At 47.5% G+C, this 17,256-nt stretch overlaps 1 protein-coding gene across 2 annotated transcripts; it reads left to right on the plus strand.

Annotated features, from left to right (window-relative positions):
- Positions 1 to 5,787: 5,787 nt before the first annotated feature.
- PRDX1 (peroxiredoxin 1) lies at positions 5,788 to 16,927 on the plus strand. Of its 2 annotated transcripts, none has more exons than XM_033226616.1 (6): positions 5,788 to 5,972; positions 8,906 to 9,022; positions 11,812 to 11,965; positions 12,920 to 13,042; positions 13,279 to 13,409; positions 16,555 to 16,927. In XM_033226616.1, exons 2-6 carry the CDS (start codon positions 8,917 to 8,919, stop codon positions 16,638 to 16,640), a joined length of 600 nt encoding a protein of 199 aa, XP_033082507.1. In that variant the 5' UTR covers positions 5,788 to 5,972; positions 8,906 to 8,916; the 3' UTR covers positions 16,641 to 16,927. The 2 variants fall into 2 exon arrangements, with proteins under 2 accessions (XP_033082507.1, XP_033082508.1); XM_033226617.1 differs by lacking the exon at positions 5,788 to 5,972 and adding an exon at positions 6,053 to 6,162.
- Positions 16,928 to 17,256: the final 329 nt, after the last annotated feature.

Genomic DNA, 17,256 nt, shown 5'->3' on the forward strand with positions numbered 1-17,256 from the left:
AGACAGTATATAGTTTAAAAACAAGGCCGGGCGCGGTGGTTCAAGCCTGTAATCCCAGCACTTTGGGAGGCCGAGATGGGCGGATCACGAGGTCAGGAGATCGAGACCATCCTGGCTAACACGGTGAAACCCCATCTCTACTAAAAATACAAAAACGAGCCGGGCGAGGTGGCGGGCGCCTGTAGTCCCAGCTACTCGGAGGCTGAGGCGGGAGGATGGCTGGAACCCGGGAGGCGGAGCTTGCAGTGAGCTGAGATCTGGCCACTGCACTCCAGTCCGGGCGACAGAGCGAGACTCTGCCTCAAAAAAAACAAAAACAAAAACAAAAACAAAAACAAATCCTACTTTTTTTTTTTTTTGAGATGAAGTCTCGCTCTGTCACCTAGGCTAGAGTGAGATTGCGATCTCAGCTCACTGCAATCTCTGCCTCCTGGATTCAAGAGATTCTCATGACTCAGCCTCCCAAGTAGCTGGGATTGCAGGCACACACCACCACACCCAGCTAATTTTTGTATCTTTGTAGAGATGGGGTTTTGTCACGTTGGCCAGGCTGGTCTTGAACTCCTGACCTCAGGTGATCAGCCCACTTTGGCCTCCCAAAGTGTTGGGATTACAGGCATGAGCCACCGAGCCCGGCATCAATTTTTTCTTTAAAGGGAGTAATTTGTATACAGAAGAGTTAAATGCTTTTTAGACAGAGAAAAAAAATGTGATAGAATCAACTTATTAATCATCTTCATCTTCCTCCTCCTTCTCCCCTTCCTTCTTTCTCTTGCTTTTGAAAGCCTTGATGACTCCCTTTTTTTTTTTTTTTTTTTTTGAGGCGGAGTCTTGCTCTGTCGCCCGGACTGGAGTGCAGTGGCCAGATCTCAGCTCACTGCAAGCTCCGCCTCCCAGGTTCACGCCAGTCTCCTGCCTCAGCCTCCCGAGTAGCTGGGACTACAGGCGTCCGCCACCTCGCCCGGCTAGTTTTTGTATTTTTAGTAGAGACGGGGTTTCACTGTGTTAGCCAGGATGGTCTCGATCTCCTGACCTCGTGATCCGCCCGTCTCGGCCTCCCAAAGTGCTGGGATTACAGGCTTGAGCCACCGCGCCCGGCCTTCTCCTTTTTTTTTTGAGACGGAGTCTTGCTCTGTCACCCAGGTTGGAGTGCCGTGGCGGGATCTCAGGTCACTGCAACCTCTGTCTCCCGGGTTTAAGTGATTCTCCTGCCTCAGCCTCTTGAGTAGCTGGGATTACAGGTGCCCGCCACCACGCCCAGCTAATTTTTGTATTTTTAGTAGAGATGGGTTTTCAACATGTTGATCAGGCTGGTCTCAAACTCCTGACCTCGTGATCTGCCCGCCTAGGCCTCCCAAAGTGCTGGGATTACAGGCATGAGCCACCACGCCTGGCTTTCGTTCTTAAATTAGATAAATAAACTCAAGTGCCCATCCCAATGCCTGGCATATGGTGAATACAATAGGTGGCAATTTTCTTTAGGCTGAAGTATGACTGTGTGTACTGTGTATTGGTTTAGCCTGCCCATAGCCAATAACCATCCATTATTAAGCTCTGAACTTTTATGCTGCCCTCGCTCCTGCAAGAAAGAAAGGGGAGTCTCTCTGAGCTTACACTGGCTCGGGTGGCTGCCTGATAAAAAAGAATAAAAGTTACACAAAATTTAAAAAAACGAATAATGCCAAATAACTATTCAGCCTCAGGCAAAGAAGGAAAAAGCAAATAAATCACTTCTATGCAAAGCAGTATGATAAATAACAAAAATTGAGATGCTCAATGAGCATGACACAGCACTTCTTCATTCATTATCCTACTGTAAGAGCCAAGGCAGTTGGTGGGGGAGCTGGGGACAGAAAGAGAAACATAATACTATTGACTGAATGCTCACTGACTGAGCTCCTATTTTATATCAGATGCTTTGTTGTGACTTGGGGGACACAGAGACAGATGTCACCCACATCCTGCTCTCCAGAAAGTCACTCTAGCAGGCAGAGGCAGAAATGTAAAACTAAAATTGCTGAAAATATATTCTTGGCTATACAAGCTATTGTTTGGACACAAAGGAGGGGAATTGTAAGTCCTGGGAATGAGTGAAGGTTAAGAAACAGCCGGAGAAGGAGTAATGCTTCAGCTGACTCTTAAAAGACATGTTTTCTCTAGGGAAAGAGTTTTCCAGGTTTGAACAAAAGTCTGAAGGCAGCCAGGCGCAGTGGCTCACTCCTGTAATCCCAGCACTTTGGGAGGCTGAGGCAGTTAGATCAACTGAGGTTAGGAGTTTGAAACCAGCCTGGCCGACATAGTGAAACCCCGTCTCTACTAAAAATACAAAAAATTAGCCAGGCGTGGTGGTGGGTGCCTGTAATCCCAGCTAATTGGGAGGCAAAAGCAGGAGAATTGCTTGATTGCTGGAGGTGAAGGTTGCAGTGAGCCAAAGTCGTGGCATTACACTCCAGCCTGGGCAAGAAAAGCGAAACTCTGTCTTAAAAAAAAAAAAGAGTCTGAAGTCTTGAAACAGCTACACTGTGTTCTGGGTGTTATAAGTGTGAAGGATGAAAGAATTATAGTAATAGTAGCTAATATTTCTAATTTATAATAAGAACTAAACACTGGCTGGGCTCAGAGGCTCACGCCTGTAATCCCAGCACTTTGGGAGGCTGAGGCGGGTGGATCACCTGAGGTCAGGAGTTTGAGACCAGCCTGGCCAACATGGTGAAACCTCATCTCTACTAAAAATATAAACATTAGCCAGGCGTGGTGGCAGGCACCTGTAATCCCAGCTACTTGGGAGGCTGAGTCAGTAAAATTGCTTGAACCCGGGAGGCGGAGACTGCGGTGAACCAAGATCACGCCACTTCACTCCAGCCTGGGTGACAGAGTAAGACTCTGTCTCAAAAAAAAAAAAAAAAAAGAAACAAGTACTGTACTGAACTACATAATCACAATAAAGTATTAATAGTATTCCCATTTTACAGTTGAGAAAAGTAAGATTTAATGGGTTGAAGACTTGCCCAAGTTCACACCTAAAATTACAGTGAGGAGTTTTTGTGTGTGTGTGTGTTTTTTTTTGAGACGGAGTTTCACTCTTGTCCAGGCTGGAGTGCAATGGCGCTATGTCAGCTCACTGCAACCTCTGCCTCCCCGGTTCAAGCAATTCTCCTGCCTAAGCTTCCAGAGTAGTTGGGATTACAGGCATGTGCCACCACACGTGGCTAATTTTGTATTTTTAGTAGAAACGGGGTTGCTCCACATTGGTCAGGCTGGTCTCGAACTCCTGACCTCAGGTGATCCACCTGCTTCAGCCTCCCAAGTACTGGGATTACAGGCATGAGCCACTGTGCCCGGCCCTGACAGTGAGAAGTTTTTTTTTTTTTTTTTTGAGGCGGAGTCTCGCTCTGTCGCCCGGACTGGAGTGCAGTGGCCAGATCTCAGCTCACTGCAAGCTCCGCCTCCCGGGTTCACGCCATTCTCCTGCCTCAGCCTCCCGAGTAGCTGGGACTACAGGCGCCCGCCACTTCGCCCGGCTAGTTTTTGTATTTTTAGTAGAGATGGGGTTTCACCGTGTTAGCCAGGATGGTCTCGATCTCCTGACCTCGTGATCCGCCCGTCTCGGCCTCCCAAAATGCTGGGATTACAGGCTTGAGCCACCGTGCCCGGCCCGACAGTGAGAAGTTTTAACTCAGTAAATTGACTACAGAGCCTCAGCTTTTATTTATTTCTTTTTATTTTCTTTTTAAATTTTATCTTATTATTTCTTTAGCCTCAGCTTTTAAACCACAAATAAGAGTGACATGATCAGATTTCAGAAAAATTTCCTTCGGCTGCAGTGGAAGGGATGGATAAGAGATAGTGTTAATTGAAATGAGTGACTAAACAGACTAAACCATGTCACAGACGCTTCTGTGGCTGCTTACTCCGGAGAGGTTCTCAGGAGGTTTTTAGCATTTATACATTTTCCTTGAAAAGTGGGGGTGGGAAAGTGAGGTGAAGACTTTAGCTAATGCTCAGTAAATCTACATTTTGTTTTTTGAGACGGAGTCTTGCTCTGTTGCCAGGCTGGAGTGCAGTGGTTATCTCGGCTCACTGCAACCTCTGCCTCCAGGTTCAAGCGATTCCCCTGCCTCAGCCTCCCAAGTAGCTGGGACTACAGGCGCGCCACCGCGCCCGGCTCATTTTCTGTATTTTAGTAGAGACGGGGTTTTACCATGTTGACCAGGATGGTATCAAACTCCTGACCTTATGATCCGCTCCCCCGTCCGCGGCCTAAATCTACATTTTTACACAAGATAAGGTGAATGTTTGAGGAAAATGGGTATAGCGGAAGAAAACAATTATGTGGTGGACTCAGGGTAATCTAGTAGTAAGGTACTACTAGAAAGGTAGAAAGTAGTCTAGTAGAAAGGTAATCTAGTAGTCAACGTTTATGGAATTTGTGGAATAGAGGCCAGGTGAGGTGGCTCGCGCCTATATTCGTAGCACTTTGGGAGGACAAGGTGGGTGAATCACCTGAGGTCAGGCGTTGGAGGCCAGCCTAGCCAACATGATGAAACCCCGTCTCTACTAAAAATGCAAAAAATTAGCTGGGCGTGGTGGTGCGTGCCTGTAGTCCCAGATACTCTGGAGGCTAGGCGGGAGAATCGCTTGAGCCCGGGAGGTGGAGGTTGCAGTAACCCTACACCGTGCCACTGCACTACAGCCTGGGCGACAGGGTGAGTGAGACTCCGTCTCAAAAAAAATGTGGAATACAACAAACTTTCGTTTTAGGAACTAGACTTTAGATTGCAGATCTAGTTACAATTGACACGTCCTTGTTTTATGGGAGGTTACATACTTTAAAGGTTTCCAAGGTAGCAAATAATTGTGATTTTGTGTATGTGTGTTTGTGGGGGGTAATCAGGAAGTGTCTGAGGCCTTTTGCCTTACTGTGTGGGTCTGGCTAATGTGTAATGTTTTGACTCAAGATTGTAAAGTCAAGTTATTTATCCGGGGAGAGGATGGTCGTGTAGCTGAGTCAGCGTCCCAAACTGAACTTTCCCTTTGGCATAAGTTTAGGAGTCCTGGTATTTTATTTTCCTTTACAACAGAAAGCAGCAACCCTGTAATCAAAGAGAACAATGAAGGAAGCTATCTAACCCATGAGGGTTACTGAGGATCTGCGCTGGGGTTAAGGCTGCTTAACTTAAGAAATATTCGGACAGACAGTTCTCATGGCTTGATGTGGTTAGACGTGGTCCTCCGTGGGCAGCAGCTAGGACGCTTACTCCGGTTTGGGCATTGAGGGCACAGTGCGTAGTGGTCCTGGAAGTAAAGAGAATCCTGGTTTTTCAGGGCCGGGCGCGGTGGCTCAAGCCTGTAATCCCAGCACTTTGGGAGGCCGAGACGGGTGGATCACGAGGTCAGGAGATCGAGACCATCCTGGCTAACACGGTGAAACCCCGTCTCTACTAAAAATAAAAAAACCTAGCCGGGCGTGGTGGCGGGCGCCTGTAGTCCCAGCTACTCGGGAGGCTGAGGCAGGAGAATGGCGTAAACCCGGGAGGCGGAGCTTGCAGTGAGCTGAGATCCGGCCACTGCACTCCAGCCCGGGCGACAGAGCAAGACTCCGTCTCAAAAAAAAAAAAAAAAAAAAAAAGAGAATCCTGGTTTTCCGCAGAGACCTTGGATTAACCTAAGCGTTTGGCTTTGCGAGCGGCCACAAGAGCGACTAACTCCAGCCTCAGTCACCCGCAGCAAGGAGGGGGATTAGTATTTCCGCACCCGCCCCCACGAAGAAAAGCGCCGAGTCATTCCGGTGGGGCGCGCCGGGCGGGGCTCGGGTCACATCCCCCTCCTCTTTCTCCTCCTCCAGAACCCCCGGTCCGCTCCGACTCTCGCGAGAGCCCTACTGGCTATAAAGGGAGCGCCCCGGGCGGATTTTGCGCGTTTTGTTCTTGCCTGGCTTCGGTGGTTTGTTTCTGTGACTTGTGTTAGGACTGGTGAGTGTGGGCAGCGCGGCCTCTGCGGAGTAAGGCGCGGCGCGCCCTTCTTGCCTGTTGCCTCTTCCTCCTCCTGTCCGGGGCTCGTCCGCCCTCGGGTGGGGGTACTGTGATGCGTGAGGCAGCCAGGGGAGACCCGGAGCCCGAGACTGCCTGAGCGCTACGCGCATCCCTTTCGTGGGCCCCCCACGTAGGTGCGGGGACGTGGTTGAACCCCAAGGCTAGCGTGGACTCGAGTCGAGTCGTCCCCCAGCAATTTGAGCACGTGGCGCGGCATCTGGGCGGGCTGGTGGTGGGGTCTCCAAGACTAGCCTCCTGCCGGGCGGGGTGGGTTTGGGAAGCTTCTGGAATGGACCTGTATCTGGACTCGTGGCTGTAGAAGACAGCCAGTATTTGTCTAAATGCTGTTGCGGGTCCTGAGCCTTGACTAGCTGCGGAGCTTCGGGTACCCTTTCCCCGTCTTTATTTTCCTGTACGTAGAATGGAGTTAGTGATGTGCCCAAATGTCCCCGCTGAAGCAGTCTTTCTGCTGGTACTTTACCCAGTGCTGGGGAGGGACGGGGGTACCTGAAGTGGGGTTTAGGGGTGTGGCCCTCGGCACTGGGCAGATCCCCTGAAGGGGCCCGTCGCCGGCCTGAAGCAGCCTTTACCCCGAATTGGTTGGGTTTTGTACTTGGGGGCCACCTGGGAAAGTAGGATGGGACGAGAAGGCCATTTGGGGACACCCAAGTTGCAGCATGCGTTAGTTTTTGGTTTTTGTTTTTTGTCGTTGAAGGTGTTAAGGACTTTTTAAAAAACAGTTTTTAAAGAACTTTAAGACTTGGAAAAACTTTTAGACTGCGGCTTAGAGGGTTAAAACTCTGTTTTTTGAGACAGAGTCTCGCTGTGTCGGCCAGGCTGGAGTGCAGTGGTGCGATCTTGGCTTACTGCAACAACCTCTGTCTCCCGAACTCAAGCAATTCTCCCTCAGTCTCGCGAGTAGCTGGAATTACAGGCGTGTGCCACCAAGCCCCGGCAAATTTTTGCTGTTTTTTTTTTTTTTTCTTTGAGATGGAGTCTCTCGCTTTGTCGCCCATGCTGGAGTACAGTGGTGCGATCTCGGCTCACTGCAAGCTCCGCCTCCCGGGTTCACGCCATTCTCCTGCCTTAGCCTCCGGAGTAGCTGGGACTGCAGACGCCCGTCACCACGCCCGGCTAATTTTTTTTTTTTTTTGTACTTTTAGTAGAGACGGGGTTTCACAATGTTGGCCAGGCCTGTCGCGAACTTTTTATTTTTTTTTTTGAGAGGGAGTCTTGTTCTGTCTCCCAGGCTGGAGTGCAGTGGCGGGATCTCGGCTCACTGCAGCCTCCGCCTCCCGGTTTCAAGTGATTCTCCTGCCTCAGCCTCCGGAGTAGATGGCACTACAGGCGCATGTCACCACACCCGGCTTTTTGTATTTTTGTTAGAGACGGGGTTTCACTATGTTGGCCGGGCTGTTCTCGAACTCCTGACTTGAGGTGATCTACCTGTCTCAGCTCCCAAAGTGCTGGCATTACAGGCCAAGATCTCGATGCTTATCTTGGTGTTGATCTGGGTGAATCCAGCGCAACCTTCTTTTTCAGCAGTAAATTGATTCTTGTTCTACTTCTTTTCACCCTGGGATATTAGCCCAGAAATCAGGAACCCATTTGTGAAGGGACTTCTAGGGCTTACACAATACCTAAAGATTTGAAATTAAGCAGAAGCCAATATCTTGGTCTTCCCGCCCCCGCCCACCTGCTTTTTTTTTTCTGCACTGTATCGCCCAGAGTGAAAAGTCTCACTCTGTCGCCCAGGCTGGAGTGCAGTGGTGTGATCTCGGCTTACTGCAACCTCTGTGTCCCGGGTTCAAGCGATTCACCTGCTTCAGCAGCCTCCTGAGTAGTTGCGATTACAGGCATGCACCACCACTCCCGGCTAATTTTTGTATTTTTAGTAGAGACAGGGTTTCACCATGTTGGCCAGACTGGTCTCGAACTCCTGACCTTGTGATCCGCCTGCCTCGGCCTTCCAAAGTGCTGGGATTACAGGTGTGAGCCACTGCGCCCAGTGGTCTTGCCTCTTAAAAGTTGGACTGGCTGGAAGGGTGCAGTGGCTTATGCCTGTAATCCCAGCATTTTGGGAGGCTGAGTTGGGCTATCACCTGAGGTGAGGAGTTCGAGACCAGCCTGACCAACATGGAGAAACCCTGTCTCCAATAAAACTACAAAAAAATTAGCCGGGTGTAGTGACGAGCACCTGTAATCCCAGATACTCCGGAGGCTGAGGCAGGAGAATCACTTGAACCCTAGAGGTGGAGGCTGCGGTGAGCCGAGATAGCGCCATTGCACTCCAGCCTGGGCCCCAAGAGCGAAACTCCATCCAAAAATAAATAAATAAATAAAACAAGTTGTGTTAGTTATAGGTCGTGTGCTGTCTTGGACAAAGCTACCTGGAGAAAAGTCAAATATGCTTCTGACGTTATTAAGGCGGCAGGTGGAGGCACAGTAATGGGAAAGGTCAACATGACTTTATGAGCCAGACAAAAGTGTTTGTGGCATTGTGCATTTGGATTCTGGTTTGAGAATCTTCACCTGCCTCCCTCTCTGCTTCTGTATAATGAATAAGATGCCACTGCACTAATTATGGTTCAGAAAGAGTGAGAGGTTATCTTAGTATATAAAGAAATTGCCTTGTCGTTTTTAAATGAAAACAAAGGCTGAGATTCAGAGACTTGTTTTGTTTCAAAAGTTGGAAAGCTCTGATTGTGACCCTTGACTGCTAGCCTGAGCTTCTTACTAAAATAACATTTAATGTATTCAGGGACACTGGACAATGCTTTGATTGTTCTACAGCTAAGTCTCTTAAGTAGGTGAAGGCTGCTGGTTATCTAGAAAATTAAGGCTTGTTTCTAATTCATTTCTGTTATTTCTAGCTGATAGGAAGATGTCTTCAGGAAATGCTAAAATTGGGCACCCTGCCCCCAACTTCAAAGCCACAGCCGTTATGCCAGATGGTCAGTTTAAAGATATCAGCCTGTCTGACTACAAAGGTAAGAGAATTTACACTGGGCTCAGTGAGATGGAGTTATTTTATATTCTAGGGATGGCTTGTTAGATTTGTGTCAGTGTTATGTTTGACTGTAAAACGTTTTGTCTCCTAGAAAGAAGTATTTAGGTTGTTACCTTCATGTTGAAGTGGTGATTATCAAGTGATTACAGGGTATATATCCTAGGACCAAACCACTTCTGGAGAAACCACATGCTTCATTATGTCCGGACATACTAGCTCAATTATCTTTTTAGTATTCCTTCTCTATTTTCTTTATTTATTTTTATTTTTGAGACAGGGTCTCATTCTGTCACCCAGGCTGGAGTGTAGTGGCGCAGTCATGGCTCACTGCAGTCTCTACCTCTCTGGACTCAAGCAGTCCTCCCACCTCAGCCTCCCGTGTAGCTGGGACTGTAGGGGCATGCCACCATGCCCGGCTCATTTTTGTGTTTTTTGTAGAGATGGGCACCATGTTGCCCAGGCTGGTCTCCAACTCCTGGGCTCAAGCCCTCTACCTGCCCCAGCCTTTCAAAGTGCTGGGATAACAGGTGTGAGCTACTGCATCTGACCCTCCTCTATTTTATTGTTGGAGAAATTTGCATTATCTCTTGTTATAAGAGACATTCTACATTTAAAGTCTCAGAACTCATTCAACTCTTGGAGCTGTGACACTGCTTGTTCAGTTTGTTTGGGTCACGTATATATTACAGCTGTTAATATTAAGCTGAGGGCTAGGCACTTCCCCTTGCCTGTTTTGACCCCAGAGGAGGGTTGATATTACAGATGGAACAACTCTCCTTTCTGTTGTCATAGTTTCATGCAGACACTTGGCAAGTTCTGTTGAGGCTCCTCCTTCCTTTACCTTGTAGTCCCAGAGCAGCTGGATCTCCTGGGACAGTTGAGGATATAGATTCCTTAGAATGCAAACCTGAAACTCAGGTGTCAAGTGTCCTTTTCTCAGTGGTGTAGCATCAGTTCCTGAAGTTAGTTTTTGGTAGAACATTTGACTAGGTTTCCTGACATAATCACAGTTTGTTGATGGGGCTTCTCCTAGCAAACAAGGTAAGTTGCACCGTAGGGAGGTGACCTTGGCCCAGGAGTATAAGCAGGAGGTCTAGGAGGAGCTGCTCTCTGCCCTCCAGGGTTTGACTTGCTGAGGCCCCATGGTGCTTGTTAGGCAGAGCCCTGCAGGGGTTGTTTAGATGAGTTAGTTTCCAGTGATACTGCAAAGTGGTAATGTCAAAAAGGGCTGCTTGTTTGACTTTTTTTTTTTTGAGATGGAATTTTGCTCTTGTTGCACAGGCTGCAGTGCAGTGGCATGGTCTTGGGTCACTGTGACCTCCATCTCCCCAGTTCAAGTGATTCTCCTGGCTCAGCCTCCCGAGTAGCTGGGATTTCAGGCCCCCGCTATCACGCCCAACTAATTTTTGTATTTTGTTTTTTTTTTTTTTTTTTTGAGACGGAGTCTCGCTCTGTCGCCCGGGCTGGAGTGCAGTGGCCGGATCTCAGCTCACTGCAAGCTCCGCCTCCCGGGTTTACGCCATTCTCCTGCCTCAGCCTCCCGAGTAGCTGGGACTACAGGCGCCCGCCACCTTGCCCGGCTAGTTTTTTGTATTTTTAGTAGAGACGGGGTTTCACCGTGTTAGCCAGGATGGTCTCGATCTCCTGACCTCGTGATCCGCCCGTCTCGGCCTCCCAAAGTGCTGGGATTACAGGCTTGAGCCACCGCGCCCGGCCTAATTTTTGTATTTTTAGTAGAGACACGTTTCACCATGTTGGTCAGGCTGGTCTTGAACTCCCGACCTCAGGTGATCCACCTGCCTCGGCCTACCAAACTGCTGGGATTACAGACGTGAGCCACCATGCCAGGCTGAGCCAACACACCCAGCCTATTTGACTTTGCAAACATTGCTGCTACCTGGAAATGAGTGAATATTTGGAATTGTTCTAGTATTTAAGCCCGCTGGGTGTGGTGAAAAGGCTAGGCTGCCTGACCAGTTTGAAGACCTGTTATTTCAGTGGCTAATCCCGGTGACTTCATTAAAATTGCAGCTAGAAGTTCTGTTACTCACTAGTACTTTTGTCTTTTCTTTCTCTCTCTCTGTGTATATGTATATATATATTTTTTGTTGTTTTGAGATAGTCTTGCTCTGTTGCCCAGGCTGGCCTCAAACTCCTGGGGTCAAGGGATCCTCCCACCTCAGCCTCCCAAGTAGCTGGGACTACAAGCACGCACCACTGTGCCTGGCTTAAAATTTTTCCTGTCCTGTCAGGCACGTTAGAAACACATGTGATCACTTAAACCATGCTTGTTCCATTACTGTGGTTCATCACGGGAGAAGTGCAAAGGCTCTGACTTCTTATTGGTGTCTTATCTCTACAGCAGAGGAGTGCTGCAATTCAGCTTCTCTGGGCACTGTTTGTTAAGCGTTGGTATTAGGCCATGCTTATAAGTGCATCCTTGCTTTTGCTATCTTTGGAGAACTTGGTGTTTATGCTAATTTTAGCCACTCAGAAAAGATCAAAATTAGACTGAACAGTGTTTATTCTGTGGTTGGCAGCTAAGAATATGGAGGCAGGAGAATAAAGCATAGGATTGGAAGTTTCTTTCATTCAGGTCTTCCTAATGCACCAGGTTCTAAAAGTAGCTACTAGGAGACATCTTATATCGAGCATCTTGGCATTTAGTGGTTATTGTGGCAGCCATCAACTTGCTTCTTTTTGTATAGGAAAGTATAAAGCAAGGAAGTCTGTGTCAAATGCTAACCATGACTCCTGTTTTTCCCCCAGGAAAATATGTTGTGTTCTTCTTTTATCCTCTTGACTTCACCTTTGTGTGCCCTACGGAGATCATCGCTTTCAGTGATAGGGCAGAAGAATTTAAGAAACTCAACTGCCAAGTGATTGGTGCTTCTGTGGATTCTCACTTCTGTCATCTAGCATGGTAAATCTCTTGGTTCATTTGGCATATGAACTTTTTTTTTATTTTTTGAGATGGAGTCTCGCTCTGTCGCCCAGGCTAGAGGGCAGTGGTGTGATCTTGGCTCACTTGCAAGCTCCGCCTCCCGGGTTCCCGCCATTCTCCTGCCTCAGCCTCCAGAGTAGCTGGGACTATGGGTGCCCACCACCAGCCCGGCTAGTTTTTTGTATTTTTAGTAGAGATGGGGTTTCACTGTGTTAGCCAGGATGGTCTCGATCTCCTGACCTCATGATCTGCCCGCCTTGGCCTCCCAAAGTGCTGGGATTACAGGCGTGAGCCACTGCGCCCGGCTGGCATGTGAACTTTTTTTTTTCTTTTTTTTGGAGACAGTCTTGCTCTGTTGCCCAGGCTGGAGTGCAGTGGTGCGATCTCCGCTCACTGCAAGCTCCGCTTCCCGGGTTCACGCCATTCTCCTGCCTCAGCCTCCCGAGTAGCTGGGACTACAGGCGCCCGCCACCACGCCTGGCTAATTTTTTGTATTTTTAGTAGACATGGGGTTTCACCGTGTTAGCCAAGATGGTCTCGATCTCCTGACCTCATGATCTGCCCACCTCGGCCTCCCAAAGTGCTGGGATTACAGGCGTGAGCCACCGCGCCCGGCCGCATGTAAACTTTAAAACAGCAACTGGGAAGCTTTGGCAATAGACTTTCAAGTATTGGCTTCTCATGGAAGAAGTGCAAAGTCTGACTTTCTCTTACTGCTCTCGTGACCTGGCAGCAGAGAAGCAGCAGCTTCAGTTGCAGTTGAGTGTACCCTAGTAACCTACTTTAACTGTTCTCAGCATTCACTTTATTGCTGGAAAAGGAAAATAACAGTTTTTTTGGAAAGTTAGATTAGGAATATGGGAAAGGGGGAAAGAGGAATAGGTACAGTTAAGTGAAGAGTTTGCATGTAACTGTGTTTGCCTTTTGCCATAGGATCAACACACCTAAGAAACAAGGAGGACTGGGACCCATGAATATTCCTTTGGTATCAGACCCGAAGCGCACCATTGCTCAGGATTATGGGGTCTTAAAGGCTGATGAAGGCATCTCATTCAGGTTTGTCATCAGGACAAGTATCCAGTTGGCTGAAAGCCTTTTATTTGGAGAAATCTAGAGCCCTGATCTGTAGAGACTCCTTCATCATTTCATTCCCTTATGCAGGGGCCTTCTCACTAAGCCCAGGCCAGTACGAATGTGGAGACCAGTCCATTTCCTTAAGACTTCAAGCTTCTGTATTCTAACAAAGCACATCTCTAAACCTGTATTGCTTTTCTTTTCATCTCTTTTCCCAGGGGCCTCTTTATCATTGATGATAAGGGTATTCTTCGGCAGATCACTGTAAATGACCTCCCTGTCGGCCGCTCTGTGGATGAGACTTTGAGACTAGTTCAGGCCTTCCAGTTCACTGACAAACATGGGGAAGGTAAGCCATCTGTCTAATAAAAGGACAACAGAGTGGTGGTAGAATGGGAAAGATAGTAGGAACAGAAGCTACCAAATAAGAAAAGGGGTATCTCTTCAAGATATTGAAGCCCCTGGATTACAGTGTATGAGGGTGAGGGTAATGGAAAAGCTTGGGAAGGAGAATATAAAGACTTTTTATTCGAAGTGTACATACTCCTCTCTTCTGCCCTGCTCATTTAGAATCAGTCACTCCTAAAGATCTAAATGTAGGATGATCTCACAGATGTATTAGGGCAAAACAAAATGGTTGGGAATCACATCTAGAGATGAAGCAGGCCATTTTAAAAATAACTTTGTTGAGAGAAGAGGTTAATCCATATAGTTCATATTTGTATTTATTGATTGATTGATTACAAGACAGAGTCTTGATCTGTTGCCCAGGCTGGAGTGCAGTGGCGCAGTCTTGGCTCACTGCAACCTCCACCTCCCATGAGCCATCACACCCAGCCCAGACTAGCTTTCTAAGGCCCATTTTAGCTCTGATCCTGTGATTTAAAGAAAATGAAGTTACTAGAGTCTGGATTAGTGGTATATGTTTGGGAAGACCCAAAGGTGCTAGTTTGGCTAGCGCCAAGTAATCTTTTTACAGGGATTACTTTTTAATCCCTGTAAGAGTCTGATTATATAGGGATCAGTGAGCACTGATAACCAGGAGGTACCCTTTTCAGAAGGATGTGTGGGCAGTTAGTCTGGACAGATAACACATGGCTCAGCTGACACCTGCTGAGACTGCCCCCTTGTGGGAGATGAGGTTCAGCATTAAGAAGGAGCGGGCAGTGGCAAAGTAGGCCCTTTAACTGGACTTTCCTGGGAACCTACATATAGGTTAGTCTCCCAAACACAAGCTTTCATGACTCAGAAGCTTGCTTCTTCAGGCTGTTGGTCTCTTCTGCTTCCCATCCCACTGGAACATGTACAGCTTCTTAAATAGGCACCATTTAAGAGCCTGTGAATGCCAAACACTATATATATATATATATATTTTTTTTTTTTTTTTGAGACAGAATCTTGTTTTGTTGCCCAGACTGGAGTGCAGTGGTGTGATCTCGGCTTACTGCAGCCTCCACCTCCTGGGTTCAAGCGATTCTCTAGCATCAGCTTCCTGAGTAGCTAGGACTACAGGGGCCCACCACCACGTCCCACTAATTTTTGTATGTTTTGTAGAGATGCGATTTTGCCATGTTGGCCAGGCTGGTCTCAGAACTCCTGAGCTCAAGCTCAAGCAGTCCTCCGCCTTGGCCTCCCAAAGCACTGGGATTATAGGCATGAACCACTGTGCCCAGCTGCCAAACACTTTTTTTTTTTTTGAGATGGAGTCTCGCACTGTCATCCAGGCTAGAGTGCAGTGGCGTGATCTCAGCTCACTGCAACCTCTGCCTCAAGCAATTCTCCTGCCTCAGCCTCCCGAGTACCTGGGATTACAGGCGCTCACCACCACGCCCAGCTAATTTTTTTTTTTTTTTTTTTTGAGATGGAGTCTCGCTCTGTCGCCCAGGCTGGAGTGCAGTGGCTGGATCTCAGCTCACTGCAAGCTCCGCCTCCCGGGTTCACGCCATTCTCCTGCCTCAGCCTCCCGAGTAGCTGGGACTACAGGCGCCCGCCACCTCGCCTGGCTAGTTTTTTGTATTTTTTAGTAGAGACGGGGTTTCACCGTGTTAGCCAGGATGGTCTCGATCTCCTGACTTTGTGATCCGCCCGTCTCGGCCTCCCAAAGTGCTGGGATTACAGGCTTGAGCCACCGCGCCCAGCCCCCTAATTTTTTATATTTTTAGTAGAGACGGGGTTTCATTATGTTGGCCAGGCTGGTATTTATTTGCTTTTATGCTGTTCTTTCCAACTTGTTTATCTTTAGGACCTGTATTGTAACCCTTTGATATCACTAAAGCCAATAACTAACAATCAGATGGAGATTTTAGGAAAATAATGGCAGCTGGTCCTTCTATTTAGCTCTTGTTCCATCTATACCTTGTGCCTAGAGAGCTGTTTGTAGAGTCTTGATATCTGAGGTTATGATATCCTTGGACCAAAGAGGGGCCTCCCTATGTCTCACTTGAGCAATTGAGACTCTTGCTGCTCTTGCTGGACTTTGATGATTACGTGTCTTGTAGAATATGACAGCACATGGCGGTGGAAAAATCAGGCCAGGTGCGGTGGCTCACGCCTGTAATCCTAGCACTTTGGGAGGCTGAGGCAGGCAGATAACCTGAGGTCAGGAGTTTGAGATCAGCCTGGCCAACATCGTGAAACCCCATCTCTACTAAAAATATAAAAATTAGCCAGGTGTGGTGGCGGGCACCTGTAATCCCAGCTACTTGGGAGGCTGATGCAGGAGAATCGCTTGAACCTGGGAGACCAAGGTTGCAGTGAGACAGAGGTGGGGATCACGCCACTGAACTCCAGCCTGGGCAACACAGCGAGACTCTATATCAAAAAAAGAAAAAGAAAAATCAGAGATTAGTCCCCTTGCCTCATTTTCTTCAGGCTAGCCTGAGACACATTCTTAGGCATTGTCAGGAAAAGGTTGAAGGCTGTGCTTTCTGTATTTACATTCATGAAAAATCTCAAACTTTGCCTTTTGCTTACCGAGGGGTAGATGGCAGTTACTTAATGAAACAAGCAGGGGCTTCTGTTAAGTTCTTGATCCTTTATAAGGTTCAGGCTATCCAGTTTGGTAGAGTTAGAAGAATGCTGAGAAGGCAGACTGAGGTTGCTGCCTTCAGAGTTCTGAAGGGCTGTCAGAGGGAAACAGTTTAGTGTTAAGGGTTTACATAGTTCTATGTGTATCATTTATTTAGCTTTTTTTTTCCCCTTAAGGATTGGAGAGTGTTGGCAAATCATTTAAACTTGCCTTTTTTGTGGAAAATTTAAATTTTAAGTGCTACATGAATAAATTAGGCATAATAGTATTTTAAGGCTGTGGTGATGATTATATAATGTTTGTAAAATTGTTAGGTTACACTAAAAGGCTGAATGATCTTAGACCGATTGCAGGGGTAGGTTTCCTGGGGTAGGCTCTTTAGGGTGCAGAACTGGTTTTGTCCATAGGAGAATGGTGGTGCATACCATTGAGAAGGTTATTAATTAGTGGTACCTTTCTTTTGCAGTGTGCCCTGCTGGCTGGAAACCTGGCAGTGATACCATCAAGCCTGATGTCCAAAAGAGCAAAGAATATTTCTCCAAGCAGAAGTGAGCGCTGGGCTGTTTTAGTGCCAGGCTGCAGTGGGCAGCCATGAGAACAAAACCTCTTCTGTATTTTTTTTTTTCCCCATGAGTAAAACACAAGACTTCAGATTCAGCCGAATTGTGGTCTGTTAGAAGGCAGGCCTTTCCTACATGGGGTGGAGAGACCAGCCTTTCTTCCTTTGGTAGGAATGGCCTGAGTTGGTGTTGTGGGCAGGCCACTGGTTTGTATGATGTATCAGTAGAGCAACCCATTAATATTTTGTAGTTTGTATTAAACCTGAACTGAGACCTTGATGAGTCTTTATTTTAGGATGTATATTACTAGCTTTTGATTTTAAGAGGAATTTACTCTGCTTTCCCTGTTTAGGGAAAATGAGAGCTGCCTCCAAATCGGGATTATATTGACACAGGTAGACACAGGGAATGGAACTGAATGAACCCAAGGTGTTAACATTTTGTTTCACTACACATGAGGGAGAAGAATAAGCCCTGCTATAGTGTTGGCCGGAGCATGGCGACTTACGCCACAGGCTAGGTTGCCAGTTAGTCTCACTGTGACTACTTGGACACCTATTTTTACTTGGACACACTATTCAAAGGGCTGCATGGGAACCAGAAACTTG

This window comes from Trachypithecus francoisi, unplaced genomic scaffold (genome assembly GCF_009764315.1).
Source record: "Trachypithecus francoisi isolate TF-2019V2 unplaced genomic scaffold, Tfra_2.0 Lachesis_group12, whole genome shotgun sequence".
In the NCBI taxonomy this organism is placed as follows: Eukaryota; Metazoa; Chordata; class Mammalia; order Primates; family Cercopithecidae; genus Trachypithecus; species Trachypithecus francoisi.